Genomic DNA, 23,361 nt, shown 5'->3' with positions numbered 1-23,361 from the left:
CCCTCATCCTCTGCTTCTCTCTGTACGGACCCTCCCTCAAACCCTCCTCACAATCTGTCGTTACAACTTGAGCCGGCTTCCTACACCCACCTGCTCTCTAACTATCCCTCTTTCTTGCAGTTATGGATTTCTGTCTTATCTATCACTCCTTCCCCCCTTCCTTTCTCTTTCTCTATTTCATCTTGTCCTCCTCCCTTCACCACCCCCCTCATTTAGCAAGATGGAGCTTTCTGTCAGACATGGTTTTTTGACGCCTCCTTCACCACTGTTGTTTGTGCAACGCTGCCGCAGTTTATCTGTGTGGCACATACGCGTGTGTGCCTGTAGGCATGGTGTGCACGTTATACATTAGTTAGAGTTTGTATATGTGGCTGAGCCTTTTGTGTGTGTTATCCTCGTGAACAGGGCTGGCACATGTGGCCAAAATATTCCACGATGAGTTAATTTCTTATCTTAACAATATGTATCATGATACTGCATGCTTTCTGCTCGATATGGAATAATCACATGGTGAAGCCATTTTTTTTTTCTCATTCGAATAAGAACATTTAAATTATAGAAGAAAAAAAATCAAACAATTACAGCTATATACTGATTATGAACACATGCATGCACTCAAATACAGAGTAATCTGATGATTTCATAAAGCTTAGTTTGATCATAAATGTATGCTTGTAGTATGTTTTTGTTCATATCAATTATCATTTGATTTCCTCACAATCTGATTATATTTAAATACAACACATTTTTAACTACACATTTTGTAATGCATTTGGAACCAGCGTAGATGTTAACAGGTACAAATATTAAGCAAGGAAATCCGCTGTAGTTTTGTATTAATAAAACAAAAAACAAACTTGACTTGCACTTGAGACAGTTATAACAAAATAATAGGTGTGAAGTGACTGATATGAAGTAGGGTCCATTGTACATACGGTAATCGGTGTGCCATAATGCATTATAAAAGCAAATGTGCCGACTATGAAACACGCTTTAATCTGCATCGATAATGCATTTCATCCCTCAATGCCATTTTTGCACAGATAGGCTTCTCATTACCTCAAAGTGCCTTAGGCTCTCTCTCTCTCTCTCTCTCTCTCTCTCTCTCTCTCTCTCTCTCTCTCTCTCTCTCCTCTCCTCTCTCTCTCTCTCTCTCTCTCTCTCTCTCTCTCTCTCTCTCTCTCCCTCTCTCTCCCTCTCTCTCTCTCTCTCTCTCTCTCTCTCTCTCTCTCTCTCCTCTCCTCTCTCTCTCTCTCTCTCTGCGTCACCACGCATATGACCATGAATATGTATAATGTTGCGTCCCATTACTCATGCATCTTTGTGTGCACCGCCTTTGTATTTGTGTGTTTCTGCTGTTTGAGCCATTCAGCAACAGCGTCTCCACTGACCTGTCCTCAGTGCCGACTCAGCTGTTGGTCCCCTCTGCATTATTCAGCGAGCTAAGCCAAAGTGTTAAACAAGAGCACATCACAGCAGAGGACAGAGGCATGCTAAGTGGACTGGCACAAGACATGGAGAATGTAGAGATGTTAGCTTAGTCCGATACAGAGATTAGCTTGTAGAAACAAGACAAAAGCCGTGTCCCGTTTCTATTCATACAGATTTCAACTTTGCTTTGAGGACACGCCAACAAAGACGTCGGTTTGAATACCAAATGTGCTTGATGTTTGAGTATTGGATGTCTGGAGGACCACTATCACTCTACAATGTAACACATAAGAAATTTAGAAGATTGTCACAGTTAAAAAAATATGAATTAAAGATGCTGCAGGTACGTCACAGAATATAAAAGTACCACTTTGGAAAACACGGCAAATGCACTAGTATAGTCTTCCAATTCAGATTAGAAAAGTGTGACAATCGTTGGTGTGTGTTTGGAGAAAGGGGCATGTAATCTCGGAGGTCCAGCAAAATAACATCATGTCCCCGGAATATAAACAAAATGAAAGTAATTGGACATATCCTCAAGTTGTTTACATCACGAAACATCCTTCAGTTTTAAACATGACTTAAAAATGGACGTTATCCTATCAACCTTTCAAACTAGTAGATGTTCTGCCCTAGTTGGCAGAGTGTAGTTCATCCCTCTTCTTTATACCCATTAGGCTAATTTGTCCCCAAAACAGGTGTTGAGTCATAGATGCCTGAGAGGCACTCACAAAAGCTAAGTGGATGCTAATGCTAATCTAAGGCCCAAAAGGACCATTGAGACTTGCTGGTGAAGATGTGAGGACCTGCGGAGAAGCCCCAGTGCCAAAGGAAATGTTAAGAGAGTCACAGCTTCCCAACGCTGCCTCTTCTTAGTTTTTTCCTCTTTAAAATAGACAATAAAAGCTAAATAATTGTGTTTTTGCCCAAATTGGCCCACATGACAGCAAAGCAAGTGACACAAAACACGCACATATCCACACAAATAAGTTATTATCTTTGCTTATTTATGAGTGGAACTCAGCCATGCTCTTTGGCGTATCCCATGCAGTGTTTGATGTGTTTCGGTATCTCGGGGCTTTGTGGACTTCCCTTGTTCTTTTCACAGTACAGTAGCCGCAGCAGTGTCCCCCTCTCTGTCTTTTCACTGCCAGTACTCCCTCTTTTTTTACTTGCCAGCATTTATTTTCACTCCCTGTTTCCCTTTAAGTCCCTTATTCTCTGTTCTCTGTCCTTCTCTAGCCCGCTCAATCACCTCCCCCTGTTTCTCTCTCACCCAGCTCACTGCCCTTCATCTATGTTTTGTCCATTTACCATTCAATATGCTCTATTAGCATAAATGCAACATTGATTCTGAACCTTTTTTCATCTTGCTTTTGGCCTTCTTCGCATTTTTGTCTCTGTTTGTCTTTCTGCTCCCCCTCTTCCTGAGTTGTGTGGTCAGTCTGAGAGACTAAGGTAAGCTTAGAAAGTTTTGTTTTGGTCATGTCTCTGGCTGTTTGTCTAACCTCTTCCATCCGTGTCACAGAACATGCCTTTGTGTCGGCTTCAAAGGAAACGCACACTCTCACACACAAATGCACTTACACAAAATCTTCTAAATCCTCAAATAGAGGTACATGCTCACCCAAATACCCACAAAGCACACACACTCTCTCATGCACATTGTCACATGCTGACTCTCACACTGAAAATAAGAATTGAATTGTAGGCAAGAGATCTAAAAGAGAGAGAGACAGAGAGAGAGAGAGCGAGAGAGAGAGAGAGAGAGAGAGAGAGAGAGAGAGAGAGAGAGAGAGAGAGAGAGAGACAGAGAGAGAGAGAGAGAGAGAGAGAGAGAGAGAGAGAGAGAGAGAGAGAGAGAGAGAGCAATAGGGAGAAATGGTTGGCTAACTAATATGTACTGACGATTATGATGATGACGATCATACTTTGTCAGAAATGTGTCTCGCATCACACCAGCTTTATTTGCAACATAAACAAAGACAACAAATTGAGAGAAGAAACAACAATACATACATTTATCATATCGTTACGACCACAGAAGACAATAAGAACAAGTCCCTTCAACATAAATTTGATCTGCAATTAAGCCCCATATTTGATGTTCAGATTGCACAGAATATTGCCTCAGTCCGAGCCTTTGAAAATAGTGGAAGCCTGTAATTTTTTATTCATTGTTCAAAACATGGTTTGGTTTTTTAACAGCCTTCCTTTGCTATTACTGTCGGTTGAATCCTAGAGTTTCTCAAGAAGGTAGGTCTACAACCTCTGAGCAGACTGTCATTTGTTGGAGCAGATTTTTTGTTAAAGTGGTGGGAAAACGTGTACTATGAAGTATGAAATCACTGTAAAACACTCATAATCACCTAAAAACAAAAAGTATCTGTCTACTCCGAAGGCGTTGGAGAAAAGAGGTTCTGTGTTTTGTCCTTCAGCAGACAGATTCAATGTTCTTTATACCTTTTATGTATTTCATATAAAAAATCTTTTGAAAAACATAGGACCTATTCAAGAGCCAGATGGTGAACTAAAATCACATAATAGAAATATAAAAATAGTTTTATATGCTAATGTGGCCGGGAAACCAATATATTGCTAAGCAGACATTTCAAGCCAAGCTTTAACATAAAACATACAAGTCCCATAAATGGAAGTGGATAGAAAAGGTTATGAATAAATACATATAAAAAAAAAACGTCCTCACTTTTTATGTAAGGAAATCTAGATGATGATGATACTGCCTCTATTGTGCATATTTGTTTTTCCATTTCATTCATATTTTCCCATATTAGTGGAAACATCTTCTGAGATCCAGGCCTCTGGGTTGACAGTTAAAGGCATTGCTGGAAGACGTGCCATAAACTTCTGTGCTGTGCAACCGACTGGAGCACATCGCTTCCCTGTACAATGGATGTCCAACCCGTTCTTACTCCCAAGGCGTTGAGTAATGCAGTTCGGTCAGCGCTTCTCGGCCTCTGACTGCACTGCTCATTTAGTGTCTACGTGTAGCACCCACCCGCAAAATAATGGCCAGCGCGGCTCAGGTAGTTTAAGCAAGTCCACACAGGGGGGAGGCGGATGTGGAGGGGTCAAAACAACTAAGGCCTTTTGTCCAGAAGGCCGACATCCGTTTCCCGCATTAAAACTGAAACTAAATGTTTACATTGTGTCACGTCAGTCGTGAGGGTCATCAGTCACGTGACGCACACGCGGAGGTCACACATGCAGTCACGTTGACGTCTTCCACGCTCTTTTTGTAGACTTACGGATTGGTGTGAGACTGTGTTGGAAGATTTGTGGTTCGATATCTAATTAATAACCTTTGTTTAAGTAAAGGGCCGTCCGTAAGTTATCCGTTGATACACTGAGTGGTTACATCGTTCTGGAAGTCTCATCTCGTTCTGAGTGTGTGTGTGTCTGTGAGTGTGCGTGTCTGTGAGTGTGCGTGTCTGTGAGTGAGTGACGTTCAAACAAATCCTGTTGAGTTTTTTTAATTTGTATTTCTTCATTTTTTAATGAATTCTTAATTGTTAAGATTTGTTGCACTGTGAATTTGTCAGTTATGTTTTTGTAATAAAAAGTTGCATATTAATGGTTAAAAAAGCTTATTTTTCAATCCGATTAATCAATGAATTAAAAAAAAATCAACCAATTAATTATTATTAAAATAATCGTTAGTTGCAGCCCTAATTGGAAACATTTATTTTTGCCTTTTTTCAAAGAACACAACTCTTAAATTAAAGTGATATTAGGGACAGTTATTTGTGCCCGCTCACACAGATACTGCACATATAAAATTACTGGTGCAGACATGAAACCAAAACTTCCCATCCACTAGTTAGAGGATGCTATCCGAGGAGAAACATAAATAAAACATGTATTTTTCTTGGTAAGTACAATTTTAAGTCAAAGCAAACACCATAGAAATAATCTAGTTTTTTTATCCAGCAAAAAATTACTCTTCAGTTCCCCTTTTAAACCGTTTTCCACTGTTTGACACACATGTACTATTTTCAAGGAAGGACCTAAATGGTTTGTGTTTTGAACAAATTTCCCACATAATTGAAATTCAATCCATATTCATATGATCCACTAGTCCAGAGGCTGGGCAAAGTACTTTGCGCACATAACATAATTTCCACAGCTCTAACCTCAGACCCACGGAGTGGATAGGGATAGGAAGTTCAGTCATGGTTTCACATTTATAAAATTATACCAAAGAACTGCATGCTGGGAAGCCCTGTCAAACTCCGTCGAGGAGAGTACATAAATTAGTTCAGACTATTGGTCTGGCCCTCCACAATATTTTCTGTACCTCATGCGGCCCCCTGGGAAAAACAATTGCCCACACCTGCACTAGTCTGACCACAACTCTATGGCCATCAATTTACTGCAGCACACACACACACACACACACATATATATATATATATATATATATATATATATATATATATATATATATATATATATATATATATATATATATATATATATTTCTGCTGTTCTCTATAATTCATGAATATGTACACTTCAGCTGCCTCTGCATGTATGTAACACACATGAGTGCCTAAGTGGCCTGCCTAATGCAACGCAGACATCCTTTCTTTAAACATTCTCCTTCTTGATCATAATTTCAGTTAGTTAGATTTCAGTTAGTTTCAGTCTAACCCTTCTATATTCTGCTTTCCTCTCGATGCCATCGCTCCACTTCAGAATCCCAATTACCCACACGTTTACACTGACTGCAAAAAAAACATGCAGCCTCTGTGCATAAAAGAAAGTGATGGAAGTTAATTGGTTTTAGCAGCAAAGGTGGGGCTGCACCAAAATGATAATCTGAAAGAAAAGAGTAATATATTAGACAGAGGAGGAGGAAGAGAGATACAGTAGTTACACACTATGTTTTTAGAACCATTTTCAATTTATTTTCAGTCAAATCGATGGTCACGCCTCAGGGAGTTGGAGGGTTTGACTTGGTCCCTGAGGTGTGAAATACTTAAAAATGGGAGAATGTACATCTGGTGTCCATTTTTTTTTTTTTTTTTGGGGGGAGGGGCTAGGGGGGAGATTACATTAGAGTCTCAGTGTTTCTGGCATGGTCAAAAGGAGAGGGAAGGAGAGGTAGAGAAGATGGTGCAGGATGGAGAGAACAGGGGAAGTGAAGAAGAGAGAGGAGGAGAAATGTGAGGAGAGAGCCGATGCTGACCAAAGCTGACACCCCTCGGCATGCAGTGTTCACCTCCAGGGTGTGTGTGTGTGTGTGTGTGTGTGTGTGTGTGTGTGTGTGTGTGTGTGTGTGTGTGTGTGTGTGTGTGTGTGTGTGTGTGTGTGTGTGTGTGTGTCCTTTTCATGCCTCTGTGCTTGTGTGGGGGCGTGACTGAGCAACAAGGGAGAATATTTAAAGCTAATTTGTCATGAGAGAGTGGCAAAACAGTAGAGGCAGCACAGACTTTGATAAGCAGCATAGTGATGTGTGCGCACATACGCACATGCACACACACATTCACATACAATAATGTGCACGCAGGCTGTGAGCTAACATTTAGCCAAATGGAAAAGGCTTTGGTTATTTCTCATGGGTGGGAATGCTCGAAGGGTGCAAGGACAGCCTCCCGCATCAACAACCAATACACGCACAGACACACACAAACACAAACACAGACATATACAATTGGGACAAAAAGATGGGCACACGCAAACTCTACAGGCGCGCACAAGGGCGCAGTTTTGCTACTAATGGACAATGTTTTACATTCTGTTGGCACACACAGATGAATCAACAATTCAACTGATAACAAGGTGGGACAGTAAATGGGCCTGCAATACTACTGATAATAATGATAGATAATCATAGCAATAGCAATAGAGAAGGAGAGTTGTTTAAGTGATGGTTTCTTTTTTCAAGTGAAATATTTTTGTAGATTATTGGGTTAATCTTTGCTAGAGCCAAGTTGGCAAGTATCATCCTCACAGAAATGCAATCCCTATTTGCTTGACCCAGCGGTTGACTCAGATCCCGTCTCAAAATACAAATGAAGTATGCTGCATACTAACTACTATGCAGCATGTCGACTGTTTATCAAACAGCCTTTTCCTTAATATTTCAGACTTTTTCCAACATAATGAAGCATTCTGCAAAACATATTTGCTTTCAGTTTCCAGGCAACCATCTGAGATGCCAGACAGTTACTGCGACCAGCCAAGAAATAGTCTGGCATATGGCCACTTGTCAAAATGTATTTTGTCATTTTCATTCTTTGTTTTTTTTTGTTTTTTTTAGTAAAGACACAAAGAAATTACAGATATAGCATGTTAATACACAGTTGGTGGATTGGCAGATTGTCTTATCTTTGGACTGAGCCAGGCTGTTTCTTCCTGTTTCAAGATGCTAAGCTAAACTAAGCTAACTAGCTGCTAGGCAGTATTACATTGAATGGACAGATATGAGAGTGGTGTCTAATCCATCTTTCCGCAACAAAGCAAATAAGCATATTTCCCAAAATGTCCAACTTTGCGAGACAAGGTATGATTTTTAGAGGATTTCATGAAACTGGTGTAATTACTTATTAATATACTCAAAGAACAGCAAACCCCTTCCCTTGAAAGTTTAAAACACCTATTTTTTTTGACAGAAACTGGGAATGCCACCAAGAACAAGAACAGCAACATTTCATGTCTCAGGGGAGTTCTTCACAGCTGAGCGCGAGTGTGTTATGTGTGTCCCTTTAGTTTGTGTCGTGGCTTAGGAGATTTCATTTTGAGTAGATGAAAGTCGGGATATGTTAGACGGGATGACAGATGTAGGAAATGGGGTTGCCTTGTTATAGGTAATGTCCTGTGGGAGTGAGAATGTATCATAAGAAAACTGTCACTCAAGAAAACTATAGTTTGGTCGACACACAATAGAGACTCGGATTAAAACGGGATGAAGTGCAATACTGTTTGCACATGTGTGGCACTTTTAATTGGGACAGAAATATGAACTGCAATATCCTATCTACATTATCCGTTCTTTTCTTGTGACTTCAGTACTTTCTCCACTGAGATGTGTTTTGGTCTCTGATGCACATCGGTTGCCGGGTGATTAGAGTGTGACTGGCACTTGGATCCAAAATAGATCTCAGAGCAATGAAGAACATCACACCCTGGCACTGGAGGTGGGAGAGCCAAGTTTAATTTGTGAGAATATACCCACATACATCCTGGCAGACGTGCGCTGATGCAAATGCACGTACAATCAAGACTTTTTCGTGCAACCTCACACCCGAAAATACACTTTAACAGATGCAACACACAAATACACACACACACACAATCATGCAGTATTGTCACAAGTGTGAGATCAGGGAACTGAAAGCTTAATTGCTAGTGTCAGAAAGTTTATGTGAGTGGTGTTTAAATCTCAAGGTGGGAGTCAGACTGTCAGTGATATTATCGGCCCTTCTGACATCATCTGCCTTCCTCAGATTGCAGAGCATTAACTTTCTGTCAAGTCCAGAAGAGATTTGGTTTTGAACAAAAGTCCGGTAAAATACATCATTTAATGTGACTGGTTCTGAAGTTGTTGCTGCTTTGCTGGAAAGCATTAGATTGCTGTGATGTTAAGTTGCAAAGACTTGTAAAAGAGAGCTACGGATACGGCCACAGATAGACCGATGAAAGGTGAAGACGAAAATGTGTTGCAGTACGTTCAGAAACAGTGGTATTTATCCAAGATTAAATACACTGTTGATTTAATCGTTCGCTCCCTCTCCCGCAGGATTGCAGACTATTACAACTCGCTCAAGCAGATGAGCTTTATCACTCCTGTGAAAATGTGAAAAACAGCATTATGTCATTATGGTGGCCACTGTTTAACAAGAGGAGGAATTACAAAATAAAACACAGAATGTTAACTTTTTTTTCCCGTGCATTTCTCATGCCACATCAGGCATCAGAGCAGCAGTGATGGTCTTTGTTGAGTAAAACAACGGCAATTCAATGAAATGATAATAACCTTGTGTGTGTGTTAATGAAACTGACCAGAGTGGTCTTAAAGAGAAATGAAACGAGATAGAAGAAGAGAGTGAGGGAGACCAATTAAACTTTTGGTTACATATTTGGAGGTGATTTACTGGAAGAACATGTCTTTTCATGCATGGTTAGGCTCAATAATAACAGCCCTCATAATTTCATACATTTCATTCATCCCGTGCCCTCCCTGCAATGTTTGGACAGTGACACATTAGTTTTTTTGCCTGAACTCAGCAAATTGGATCTGACTACAAGAAAGGCTGTGAGGTTGAATAGCTGACTTGATGGTGTTCACGCCTACATGAAAGTGTATGTAGCATTTAAAGCTTTATTACACAAAGTTGCCTGATTTTAGGGGAATATAATACATTGGACACATTCAAACAAATGTGATAATGTAAATAATAAACACCATAACAAACACCGTTGAATTTGTAGAATTTGTTATTGTGCAAAAAATGGTGGACTATGTCAATAAAGTCTATTCCTGCATGATTTACCTGATTAGGATGTGAAACCCCTCAAACACTATGCTAGCTTATAGTCAGGATAGTCTGTTTTATTCCATGCCCAATGTGGTGTCGTACAGAGCTAAACAAAAATGTACCCACATACATCCTGGCAGACGTGCGTTGATGCAAATGCACGTACAATCAAGACTTTTTCTTGCAACCTCACACCCGAAAATACACTTTAACAGATGCAACACACAAATACACACACACACACAATCATGCAGTATTGTCACAAGTCTGGAATCAGGGAACTGAAAGCTTGTCTTTCAGAATGTGTCTCTTTCATAGATGGATAAATTAAGTTGTCAGTGTCCGAGACAAAAGAACAAAATTGGCAAAAACATGGACAAACATACAGGGATCCAACTAAATTAAATATGTTGAGCCTCCTGATTACGGTTCACTGAAAGATCTCGAGTCCCAGACACAACAAACCCACGTCAGCCAACTTGCATGTACATTCTACGCCTGAGTGAGAGGAAAACTACTAATCAGCATTAATCTGTGTTAATAATTTAAAAAAGGAAGACCTAGGACTACTGATATATTAGCCGTTGATAGTGTACACATGTAAAACAAAGCAGCGTTTGCCTCACACCACCCTCTGTGAGTACCCTCTTGACCTTAATCTTTTGGTTGCTTACCTCACTTCAGTTTCTCTTCTTCCACTGATATAATTCATCTGACCATTTGACCATTTTCAACCTTAACCCTACCTATCCAAGTTAGGCATATGGTGTGAAAAACACCTGCAGTTGTTACTGGTGTTATCTGTGTCACTGGTGCTGAGCTGTCAAATCTGTTGTTCTCCAGAAGAACTATATGTGCTATGCTCCAAACTCTTCCTACGTCTCTAGCACTGGAAATGGCTACCCAAAAATACAGAGGATGTTAGGGAGAAGTAATGTTATTGTATTTTACAGTGGTTTGATTGACTAGGATATTGAGCCGAAGAGGCCGCTTGAGACGGCGGCTGCAGCTGGGAGGACGGAGCTGACGGGGACCCTGCCGAACATGAGCTGTCAGAAGCAAACCCAAACTGGTGGAGCATTTGCTCAAATTGCTTTCAGATGCCAACAGACACTGATTCATTCTGCTGTAATGACTGTCAGCGTGGGCTGTTTTTGTTGGAAGCTGTAGTCGATGATAACAGAGAGAGAGAGAGAGAGCCGTGTGTGCGTTACTAGGCATTAAAGTTTTAGTCCTCACTGGTAAAGAGGTGTGCTAGGGATCTTTTTTCGGGATCCCAAAGATAAATTGGAAAAGACACCTGGGCGACTGTGGCTCAGTGGTAAGTAGGGATCGTCTTTCCGGGATATATACACATCTAACTTATAAGATATCATTTAATCTGACAAAATTAAAGTTCACGATTGTTGTAAATTGTAAAACCTGACCAAGACGTGTTTGGTGAGTTTTATTTTTTGTTTCTGTCCAGTTTGAAAGAAGAATGTTTTGGATGAGTTAACAAAGCAATCAAGCCTCGTAGTTCAGAGTACGAGAAAAGCTTGAATTTAGAAGTATTTTATTGTATTTTTTGGCTTCAGTGTAATAATATTTCCTTCACTGACGTTTTGCGAGTTTACCTTGTATATTTGTCAAAAGTAGTGAAATTGCAGTATCCTGGTACATGTTGGCACAGCCGGCATGACTCGGCAGCAGGCGAGACCAGCTTCAGTCCATATATCTGAGGAATTGATTTCTTTAGTGGACTACATTTACCATCAACACTGATTGTACATTAACATAAAAGTTGAAATTGCCCCCTTTATAGGGGCAGTGTGTAGAATGTAAAGGTATTTATTGGCATAAATGGAATATATAATTGATAACTAAGTTGGTTTAATTAAGAATTGTTGTGCTTCATTACCTCACGCCATTCATATCTAGATAGGCAGCTCTTCACTGAGTCCGCCGTGTTGCACTGCCATGTTGTTACAGTAGTCCAGCACAGACAAACCAAACACTGGCTCTACCGAGGGCCTTTCACATTTTTACGCTACCTGAAAACCACATTTAAAAACCACTTCCAACACGCTTGGAAATGGAGAAAGAGCAAGCTCAAATTTTGGCAACTAGCTGTGGCACCTCCTGTTGCAAGCTCAGCAGTTACAACTGTTTGTAGAAGCCGACACAACTTGTTACGGCAGTGGCCAATGTTTGGGAGGAGTGCAGCTGGGCTTGTAGCAGGAAGTGCCACAACTAGCTAACACTGCCACAATTTGAGCCCGCTCCGACTGTGGATAGGGAGGGTTGAGCAGAGGGGTATTAAGTTGTTTGCAATCTGCAAACTCACCTCTATATGCCACTAAATCTTAAACACTGTCTGAACAGCCGTGTGCAAGGCCCTTTAGTCCAGCGTCTCTGTCCACTGGTAAACACAATACTTACAGAGCTACCAACTCTCACAGTTTTGCCTTGTGACACACACTTTTTCCATGTTTTCACACGCTCACACGCCACACAACCACACGGCAAAAAATTCAGACATCCTATTTACCCCAAACAGACACAGTCACGGGAGAGACTCAGGAGGAGCAGAGAGACGGAGGTATCGGGGCTCTCAAGTGTCGCGCATTGAGCGTGACTGTCGCTCATGTCGGTCTTAAGTCACGCCCTCCCGCCACACAGCTGTTCGGCGGCGCGTATTTGTTGTCTTTGTCGCCCCCCTCCCAGCCCCACGTCGACAAAATCTCACACCAAGGTTTTTTTTTAAAAATTGGCAGCTCTGTACTTAAAACAAATGTACGATCAAGCAAAACAAACATAATTCTGTTACTGTTGTTCCTCTGCTGCAGTTACACTTCTCATTGTGGAAGTGCAGAGAGCAGAGAGGAACGCTAGTAACAGAAAGTTAGTTCACCTCTCGTGTTTTCCTCCATTGATCAATAGTCCATTTGAATCTATATCAAAACAATGTCCCAAGTCAGAAGATATCATATGACCTTTTAGTGGACAGAAAGAAATTAAATATCTCACGTAATTAACCTCTCCAACCAGTTGAACTTCCATATTGTGGAGAAGAGCACCAGAGCTAAACAAAGCTGAATCAATAGTTGTCCGACACCTTGCCCAAATTCACAATAGAAGTAAAATGTAAATGGGGCAAATGGTGAGTTTCTCTGTTGTTGTTTTTTTGTTCACATTTTGAACTGATTCATCCGGGCACCACTGATTGGTGTTGTTGTTTACTTGACTGCTAGGATCTTTGCATTGCTGAGGAAAACTAGGCAGAAGTTCATGCTATTCCCCAGGGAACAACACTGCCAACGACTACTGCTTGTAGTTTTTGATGTGCTACCAAGCAAATTAGAGGCTTGGGAAATTGTTGTAGCTGTACTATGGGCTGGTTTACAAAGTCAGAATGTATTAATATGAGATGGGATTTCAGTGACTGCCTGTGGGCATTATTTTTCACTAGGCGTGTACAAAAAAAAAAAAAGTAACGAATTGTAAAAACATGACGACGGAAACCTCAGATCCAACAGTATGGAGTTTCATAGTTGACCTCAGGTCTAAGATCTATGTCTCTATAAATGTGCATCTGTTCCATGAGACAAATTAATAAACACAAGTAAATGAACAGTGTGTACAATTTAGGGGGATTTATGGCAGATATTGAACATAACGTTCATAACTATTTTAATTAGTGTATGATTACAAGAAACCAAGATTTGTTATGTTTTGCTTAGTTCCGAAAAAGTAATTCATTGAGACGTAGGGGAACGGATAGTCTTCCACGGAGTCCGCCAACGGGTCCAGTACTAAATAATTAAAGATCGTAGTATCACTGATAAGCCCCGACGTTACTGGTGCTTTTCATTAGTACTTTTTAATGTTTTGACGTAATTTATTATCACACTGCAGAGCACATCTGCTCTCTCTGTCGGGCTGAACTCCTCCAACCACAAAGATACACACACACATGCACACACACACACACACACACACACACACACGCACACACACACACACACACACACATACATACACAAACCAGGTGAAGTGAAGGATAATTGAGTTGACGGCAACTATACTTGTTATTCTAAATGCAATAAAATATGAGTTGTAAAAAAAAAATCATACTTCATCAATACATCTGTGCAACAAGAACGACTAAAACCTTATTCGAGCGAAAAATATAACTGTTAGTGGACCACACACATGCAATGTTAGCTTGATACCGCTGATCTTCACTATAAAATACTCACTCCATGAGCGAGGATAATGGAAACATACACATGAACACAACTCTCTTCCTGAATATATGCAAATACTGTAGGACACTCGATTGTGTCAAACACCTACAGACACACACACACACACACACACACACACACAAACACACACATGGAGAGTTTTAACTGCTCGAGCCAGAATTAGTAGAGGGTGTGAGTTTCAAAGTATGACTGATGACACAGAATTACTGACTAAAGCAAAGAAGAAGAAGAAGAAGAAGAAGAAGAAGAAGAAGAAGAAGAAGAAGAAGAAGAAGAAGAGAGACGGAGAGAGGCAAATATGGCATAGAATAGGAGGAGGAATTAAGGGAAGTTTGCAGTGAAGAGGTGGAGGAAAGGGCCAAAGCTTCATCATCATCATCTCCCAGGGGGGCAGGCTGTGGTGGCTTGATTATGCATTCAGCTCTCTCTCTCTCTCTCAAAAACCACCCATAGCTCAGAAAATACAGCCCTGTCAGCCCACTTCAGCATACAGCCTGACCTTAGACTGTGTGAGTTTCACATTTTCAGAAAGTCAGCAATGCAATGATTAATTAATAAAACAGTATATTGTGGAATATCAAAGTTTGATTAATGATCTCGTTGATTAGTGGGACTAATGATGACTTTGATGCTCATCTGTATTTGTCTATCTGTTGTTCTCAAGGGCTGCAATAAAGCAGGATGTGATTCTTGTTCCTAATTTCCCTTTGAATAAGCATGTTGGCCCATAATCAGTTTTTCTCTTCAATTTGCGGTTGATATTTATGACCGTCAGAAATGCGTCTCAATATTTTTAGTTGAAGCCTTGACCTTATCTTTAGAACGACCATCAGACCAGATATTCCTCTTGCTCAAAAGCGATACTGCAATGTAATTGGTGTTATAAGGTCAGACCTACACTTTGAAACAAGGACAGATGCATAATACACAGATGTCAATAAACATCCTCAAAAACACAATGGCCAGCAGATTCACAATCAAGCCTTCTTTAAAATTCTTAGAATCTAGAAAGCACACAGTTCAAGGAACAGTTCACTTTGAAAAGAAGCATATTCACTTACTTGCCAAGAGTTACTTCGATAGAAGGATAAAACCTTACATATGTCTGTAAATATGAAGCTTGCATTCATGCATCTTTAATTAGCATGAAGACTGTAAAAACAGCTCAGCTCTGTCTGAAGGCTGAAAGATCTGCCTACCACCTATAAAGCTCGCTAATTAACACATTACATTGTGTTTGTCTAATCCGTCAAACTGCACTTTCAGGTGGATTATTACACCTTCAGAGGGAGACAGGTTAGCCATCTTCAGTCTCCGAGCTAATATCACCGGCTGCTCATATTGAGTTCATATTGAAGGGACAGATATGTGTGTTATATCATCCACTATTTAAATACTTGGCAAGAAAGTGCATCAGTGTGTTTCCAGAAACTATTCCATTAAGTTATGTCTTTATACATTAAGCTAAAAGCTTTATAAGTGCTAGAATTAAAGTACCTTTGCTGAGGTCATGGTATCATTACACTGACGTCACTTTTGTATTTGCATTTTTTTTGTCCATGTATGTGTGTGCTTTCGTTTCTCTATTCCATCAAAGTCATTTTTATTTTGCATGTATTTGTCTGGGATCAGTCTGCTTTGCTTGTGATTATTTACAACTGGGCTAATCACCTGATTAGTTGTAACCACTAACAGACAGCACTCGCCTCACCACAGACCTTTACCGCAAAGAGGAAAACATCACAGTGACGGCAGTGGGCGGAGCCATCCACAGCCCACGCTTCCCCAACGCTTACCCGCGCAATCTGCTGTTGTCATGGAAACTGCTGTCGCCACCAGGGAGCCGCATACACCTGGAGTTTGACGGACACTTTGGCCTGGAAGAGGCCGAGAATGGAGCGTGCAGGTAAAACACCGGAAAGAAAGGAAAAAACAGATGGGGAGGAAGTGATGGAGTTCGGAAGGGATCGTTAGAGCAGAGTAGAGAAACAGATACGAGGAAAGGAGGATAGAGGTAAAGGAGCAGAAAGAGGAAGAAGTATTGAGGAACGACAGGAAAAGTCAGATGAAAGTAACAGTGATTAAATAAACCAGAGGGTGAGTGAAGAAATGATGAAGAGAGGACCATGTTCAGCAACAGAGAGGAGAGTTTCAACGCTTATGGAGCAGAAGGACATTATCTTAATATGGTGCGTTGATGTATGCACAATAGGACAGCAACAATAAGCTTTACTTGAAAGGATGGGAGAGACATATATTTAAGAAGGTTAGAGGAATAAATGACTATGACAGAGACGGGTAGTTGAAGTTTGCTTCCAGGGCAAAAAGTAGAAGAAGTTTGTCCTTGGTTGAGAAAATACACGTTTTAATCGCGGTATGCAACTCAGACGTGTTTGAAAGCACTTTGATGAAAAGACAATGGGGAGCAGCAGGGGGAGGAGGGATGTGGAAAGGTAGGAAAAGGCTGAAAGCAGCTTTTTCAAATTGTGTTTGTCACATTGACTGTATGTGTGCATTCCTGTGTGTGTTTGATTGATGGACTCACTCATTTACTGGGACATTGACAAGAAAGTCAAGCCTGAGAATCAATCATAACATCAATCGTAAGTTTGTCTCGGCACAGTTTTGATCACTAAAATAAAGTAAAGCTAAATGTACATGGTGACTGAAAGGGAACTTAGGTCATCACAAATTGCTAGTTTATTGTTTCTGATAATACTACTGTACTCACCAAAGTGGTTGCTGAGATATAAAAAACGTGTTTAAGGTGTATTAGCTTTCTTATTTATTGTGTAATCTGTACAATATGAAGTTGGAACTTGCAGCTTGTTAACATACCATATAATTAAAAGAAATGTCAGCGATCACAGCGAGTGCAATATATATATTTTTTTACCAAACGGAAAATGAAAACTACAAACATCCCATTAAATTGTATTAGCCATGTTTTCTCTCACTGCAAAGTCGGACATTTAGCATGTTATCCTTCATCCTTCCCTCTTCCCTCCCACACGCTCATCTACCTGTCCATCTCAATGTCTCTCGCTCTAGGTATGACTTTGTTGAAGTGGAGGACCAATCAGAGACCAGCACTATAATTTGGGGTCGCTGGTGTGGGCAGAAGGCACCGCCTAGTCTCAACTCCAAAAGCAACATGCTCAGAGTCACCTTCAAGTCTGACGATTACTTTGTTGCAAAGCCAGGATTCAAAGTCTACTACTCACTGATGGTGAGACGTGCACTTTCTCTCTCTCTCTCACACACACACACACACACCTACACACACCTGGTGGTGATGAATCATGAGCTGTTATTTAGGAAACGGCTTTAAGTTTTGATTTTTTTTTGTGTGACATCAGCTTCAGTCCGAGTACCACTGCACTGCTCCAGGTTAAATGCTTCTTTCATTCCTTTACCTCCACAATAAAAAAGAGATGTGGGTATGATAGGAGGAGATATAAAGTTGGGAGAGAGGGAGGATCGAGTGACACCGTTGGTAAAATGCCAAAATGCATTAGCCAACAGTTCTTTTATCACACGTCCACTTGACAGTTGAGAAGAGGTGGAGGGAGATGGGAGAGAGGGGCAGGAGGGAGGGCGAGGATGAGAAAGTGTTCTCTTAAAGGCTGTCAAACGAACGGATAAGAAGATTAGCTTTGTCATTCTGTCAGGGAGAAGGGGAAGAAGAAAGAGAGGGACTCTGATTTGAAGATGTTCTCCCACCCTCTAATCAGAAGGAGAAGGGGAAGAGAGAGAGAACAGCTGTTGTAACGTTCCCTGGCTTCCGCTTTTATGACTGCAGAGGAGAGCGAGGGGACAAGACACAGCGTCACAGGCAGGGGTGAACCGGTGGCATCGCTTATTATGCAAGAAAAAAAAGTATATCAGCACAGATGGAGTAAAGGGCAAGTCAGAGAGAGAGAGAGAGACATCGTATTTACAGACCACCCAGTCATTGTGACATTAAAGCGGCTGTGAAAACACCACGGCGCTCATCACAGTTTGTGTTCAGAGCTCTACACATCCCCAGCAAAAGATATTTGTGTCACTCAAAAAACATTGAAGGAAAAGGCTGTCATTATTCTATGTGTTTCTTAGTATCAACAAATCCTATGAGAACTACTAATAACGTTTGGATCAGTACTTTTTTTTTCATTTTTATTTGTTTATAAAAGGTGCCAGGCAATTCCTCAAACAACTGGGCACTTTAGTTTTTAGAAAATACAATTCAACTACAGTAAATCGAACATTTGTTGGAGACAATTTTTAGCTTTGGATTAATACACTTTTGGTTTGTTGGTTAATATTACAGCATGGTATGCAAATAGTGCATATGTTTATTGTAATAGAAAAGCTCACTGACTGGACTCATGTGATTGGTGTGTTTTAAGTAACAATAATAGTTTTAAGCAACAATATCACATAGCAAAGGCCTATTGCATATCAGGCTTTAGCTAGTCTTGCATAGCCAACCCCATCTCCACAACACTCTAGCTTGTTTGTTTATTCTTTAAACCAAATCACAGTCGTCTTGGGCAGAACAAAACCAAGGATGCAGAGACGTGTCCGTGCAAAATAGATGAAGAGGGAAGAGACTTCATGTTGAAAAAGGCGGCCAGTGACAGGCCTGTACCCACAATCTACATCTGATGAGTCAAACTGGGCACTAGCCACATCGGAAATACTTGTTAAGTCTTAAGAAGAAGTAACACAATCACAATGCTCAATTACAAGTACAATCTTAAATGTAACTTAAGGTGCAGAAGTATTATCAACACACGTTTAAGTACTCATAATGCAGAGTGTCAGAGGATATATACTATATTGCATTGTTGGATTATTATTATTATTGATGCATTAATCTGTACGGTATAGCTGTTTTTTTATGTAGGTGCATGTGATTTACTGTGCAAAGTCCCACAAAATCTCAACTAAGAGTCAAAAATAACCGTAGCTCATCGTAACTGATATATTAAATGGTAATAAAATCAAGACTATACCATGAATGCAGATGACATCAAAGCCCCAGACAGCAACCAGCTAACAAGGCACGGAGTGTGAGTCAAACACAGTCATAGACTTCATGTTTGAGCCAGATGAGCCCTTAACGACCTCAACAAAAAATACAAGAGAGAAACTTCACTGCGTTCGACCAACATGGTGGCAACAAAGTTAAAGTACCACAAAATACAACTCTAATCTCAAACGATGACTGCTTCTCTCTGTCTTCCCTCCCTACTCGCCCATTGTTATTCCTCATTCCCCATCTTTCAAATATCCCCTGTGTGTTTGAGTGTGTTTATATCTCTCCATCTTTCACACACTCACAGATTCCCTTCAGCCAGACTGGCGCTGTGTGTGTGGCTTAATTTAGCAGGTCTAATTTGTTCTCTCAAGACCTGTCGAACAGATAAGAGGAAGGAGGAGAGCAGGCAGCGAGAGGAAAGGAGGAAGAGGGAGAATGAGGAGAAGCAGCATTGCAAGGAGGGAACAGGTGTCTGAGATGGTATCGACATGTCAGCTAATAGCTAAAACAACCTGAACTGAGAGAGGCAGAGGGAAAGAGAGGCATTTGTAAAGTAGTGAGCTATGGAGTAGACTGAGGTTGACTCGATAAAGGAAAAGCCATGAGGGGAAGCAAATCAGATGACATCATCCAGGCAAAAGAGATTGAATAAAGACCAATTCATTATTTTACCACTAATGTTGTATGTACCATGTTTCAAATCTGTCTGGCTCATGTTCAATCCAATACCCGAGCGGACTCACCATCAACTTTGGTCACGTGTGTCCTAATAATCACCAGAGGAAAATATGTGTGTTCAAGTGAAACAGAGTGTGAACCAGGACATGCAGTTGAAATGACAGTATGACCTTTCATGGCTGCTTGTTAATTAGAGGAGCACTGTGCCACTTCAGTGATGGCGTTCTCTGTCTTTAGGCTTTGCTACATGTGTCTTGGAGAGCTATTTTGGTCTCTCTAAAAAGCAACACACTTAGTGGGCATAAGGAGCTTGCAGTGGCATTTATCTGACACCTGATGAGATGTACAGGTGAGGCTGCGGTGTCAGTGAGAGCCTCGAGGACATTGAAAAAAAGAATTCTCGCTCGTAGTCCGTGTGAGAGTTATTTACGCTTTTGCTCTGTACAATTGTCACAGTAGATAGCTGCTGAACTCTGCTGTTTTACGCATTTTTTAGCAATTGCCGAACTGCGTTGCTGTGCTGGAATAAGGCTTACGCGAGTTTAAATGTCACCTGGAGAGATTGCAATCAAATTTGGCAAATGAAGACAAATACACTACATCATGTGCCTAAGTGTATGTAAGTGTATTAAAACGCATGTGTATTTGATATGAGACACTTGAAATGACTTGAGTAAATGGGGTCTAATAAGGTCGCCCAAAGTCAGATCAGGTCTTATTATCCTCGGGTCCATTTTGGATCCTCCTCTCTTTAAAAAGAAAAAGTATTGAGAGATTGGGAGCTACATTGACCTGTATGTCTGATATAGGAATGCAACAGCCCTCTGCAACACTCAACGCTCACACAGGCCTCACTCATTATTCATGTCACTGTTTGCCCCCTAAATCATTATTCTTTGATCCTCTTCAAATCTTGTTTTCAGCAGCTGCGACTTCTTCATCTGCACTGTAGGCTCACATGAAGTAATAAGTGATTTTGATTGCACAAGACAAAACTCTTTGGGAGGAGCTGTTTCATTTTGTTTTTGGAAAGGCTCAAAGAATCACTCTGATAGTGCACAAATCAGGATATGTATAGTGAACAGAAGCACAGCGGACTTCAGAACTTGATAGATTTTTCTTTGTGTTTGTTTCTGATATTGATTTCGCTGTCTGAGATCACACAAGTAACGGTATTGTATTTTGGATTTGTATTCCTGGGAAAAGCTGCTAAGCCATGTGCAGCGGGAAAAGACTATTGATCAGGAAATATGATCCAAGTCAGTTCCCAGAATCCCATTCTGAGTCATGTGACACGTGTTTCCTATACAGACTGATATTACACTGAAAATGACAACAGCTTCATGTGTGTGTAAGATAATGCTTACTAATAAAAAGCACCAATGAAACATCATGCTAAATAATAATTTGCTAAATCTTTCATTATTTGATGTTCTTATCAAGTCTATTTTAGATGCTCTTGGTGGCACTAACTTCTTTGAGGAGCAATCTCTTAAGTCCACCTAAGTACTCAGCTGTGGTAGTTGCAAACACCAAGCAAGCCGTAAATTTCTACTAATTTATCGACCCTGATACATAAACATAAATGTACTGCAGATTAAGACCGAGCGCATCACACGAAACCACATGAAAAAGAGTATTTTCCTGGCTTCAACTTGGAAATTAGCTTCGACTCAAACCGAGATGAGACGGCATAAATGTGGCCGGTGTGATTTATCTGCTAACTTGAATGTCCTCTGGCTGTAAGCGAGATAACCGGTCATGCGGAGTAAAAGTCGATAGGGAAAAGCTCTTGCCTTCATCCCCATCTACCACACACTTAATCCTCAGACACTCTAGTGTCCAACTGTACAAAATGGAGGTTGAAAAGGGTAGCTCCCTGGTGCCCCCTCCACTAGACTGCAACTGTCAATAAGAAGTTGTTCCCACACCACCAGTGAATATGGCGATATTGCCTGAAATACTACTTTTAGCTTCTAGAACAAATATTGCTTCATACATAGTTCTGAAAAAAAAGAATATGAGACACAGCTCTTGATGTATTTGCTATAAGTCAGTATGAACATCGAACACATCCCAACTCAAAATATGTCTCTTTGTCCTGAATTGGTAAACCAAACTACAATTGTGAAAGCAACCTCAATTCATTGGTTTAAAACATACAAAACCTTTCTACTGAGTTTCAACAGGTAGGTGGCTGTGATTTTTCTCTTGGTTCCGTAGTTATCAGGTGACGACAGCCTGTATACTCAGAGGCTATCAGTCCATTCTCTACTTCCTTGTCTCTTAAACTTTTTTCGAACCCTATTAAGTGCCCCAGATGTGCTTGATGAGGCATTCAACCTTAAAAGGAAATAAGTCCCGAAATCTGTAAACATGCATTTCCTCGCACGCTCACGCTCACACACTTACAGGAAAGCGTCTGAACTCAGTCCTGGCTGGTTTGGTAGTGTGTGTATGTGTATGAGCACATTTAGCCAAACACATGCGAGAGTATGTTCAACAGGAACGCTTACATACTGACCGGCTTTGATCTCAACTTATTACATTAGCAGACACACACTCGCACGCTCACACATACACTGAACCAAAGTGAGGGCACAGTGTCTTTGAAGTGTGGTGGAGACAGATTTATTGTTCCATATTGGCTGGAGATGGTACTTAAGACTCTTCAAGGAGAGGGATTTGATTACCAGTGAGATCTTATATGTCTGTGTGTGTGTGTACGTGTGCGTGTGTGTGTGTGTGAGAGAGAGAGAGAGAGAGAGAGAGAGAGAGAGAGAGAGAGAGAGAAAAGGGTGATGCCAGAGACAGTGTGTGCATGTGAGAGAAATAGAGCGAAAGATACAGACAAAGAATGTGTGCATGTGTGCCAAATATGTCATTCTGATGACTTTTTATCATCTAAATGTGCTTTGACCAGAATCTCAAGACTTCCACAGACGCACAGAAAGGCATGCTGTGACCAGCTCCTCTGGCAAATGTTTTTGGATTTCCCTGACACACTGACAGTCCTACAGTTAGACAGGCACACACCTGCATATCTTGAATAACCTTTTACGTGAAGCTCCACTCTAACAAGCTGTGTTTGAAGTAAACTATTCAAAAAGTAGAGTGTTAAATGTAATCCATTTGCCTTTGGCTACACGCTTCCCCTTTTTTACATGGGGTTTTACGACAGTTGCCTCACCTCAACAGCAAGTGTAAGAATATATACAATATGGGTGCCATGTTTGAGAAAATGAGAAACTCCCTGACACAAGATCATGATTCTTTCGGCCTTCCCCAAATCACATGTTCAGTTGCTTTGGGAAGTGTTTGCATCAGTTATATTTTACCTCAAGGCCTCAGTCAGTCAGAATCCACCTACCACTAACTGAAAAGCACCTTGAGCCTTTCAAAGCATTAAAACAACCTAATAGGCAACACCAAATATCCTTTTTATTAATTTGCTAATCATCTTTTCTTTTCT

General features: G+C 40.7%; 1 protein-coding gene across 1 annotated transcript in view; it reads left to right on the top strand.

Annotated features, from left to right (window-relative positions):
* Positions 1–23,361, top strand: part of pdgfd (platelet derived growth factor d) — a 48,514-nt gene that overhangs the window by 12,275 nt on the left and 12,878 nt on the right. Inside the window, exons 2-3 of the mRNA XM_068585141.1 lie at positions 15,902–16,091; positions 17,237–17,414. Of these exons, the coding sequence (XP_068441242.1) occupies positions 15,902–16,091; positions 17,237–17,414 (368 nt within the window). The remainder of the gene's footprint in view (positions 1–15,901; positions 16,092–17,236; positions 17,415–23,361) is intronic.

This window comes from Clinocottus analis, unplaced genomic scaffold (assembly GCF_023055335.1).
Source record: "Clinocottus analis isolate CAN_PGR_092001 unplaced genomic scaffold, fCliAna1.0.p SCAF_2, whole genome shotgun sequence".
Lineage (NCBI taxonomy): Eukaryota > Metazoa > Chordata > Actinopteri > Perciformes > Cottidae > Clinocottus > Clinocottus analis.
Note: the sequence above shows the minus strand (reverse complement) of the source record. Positions and strands in the feature narration are given on the sequence as shown.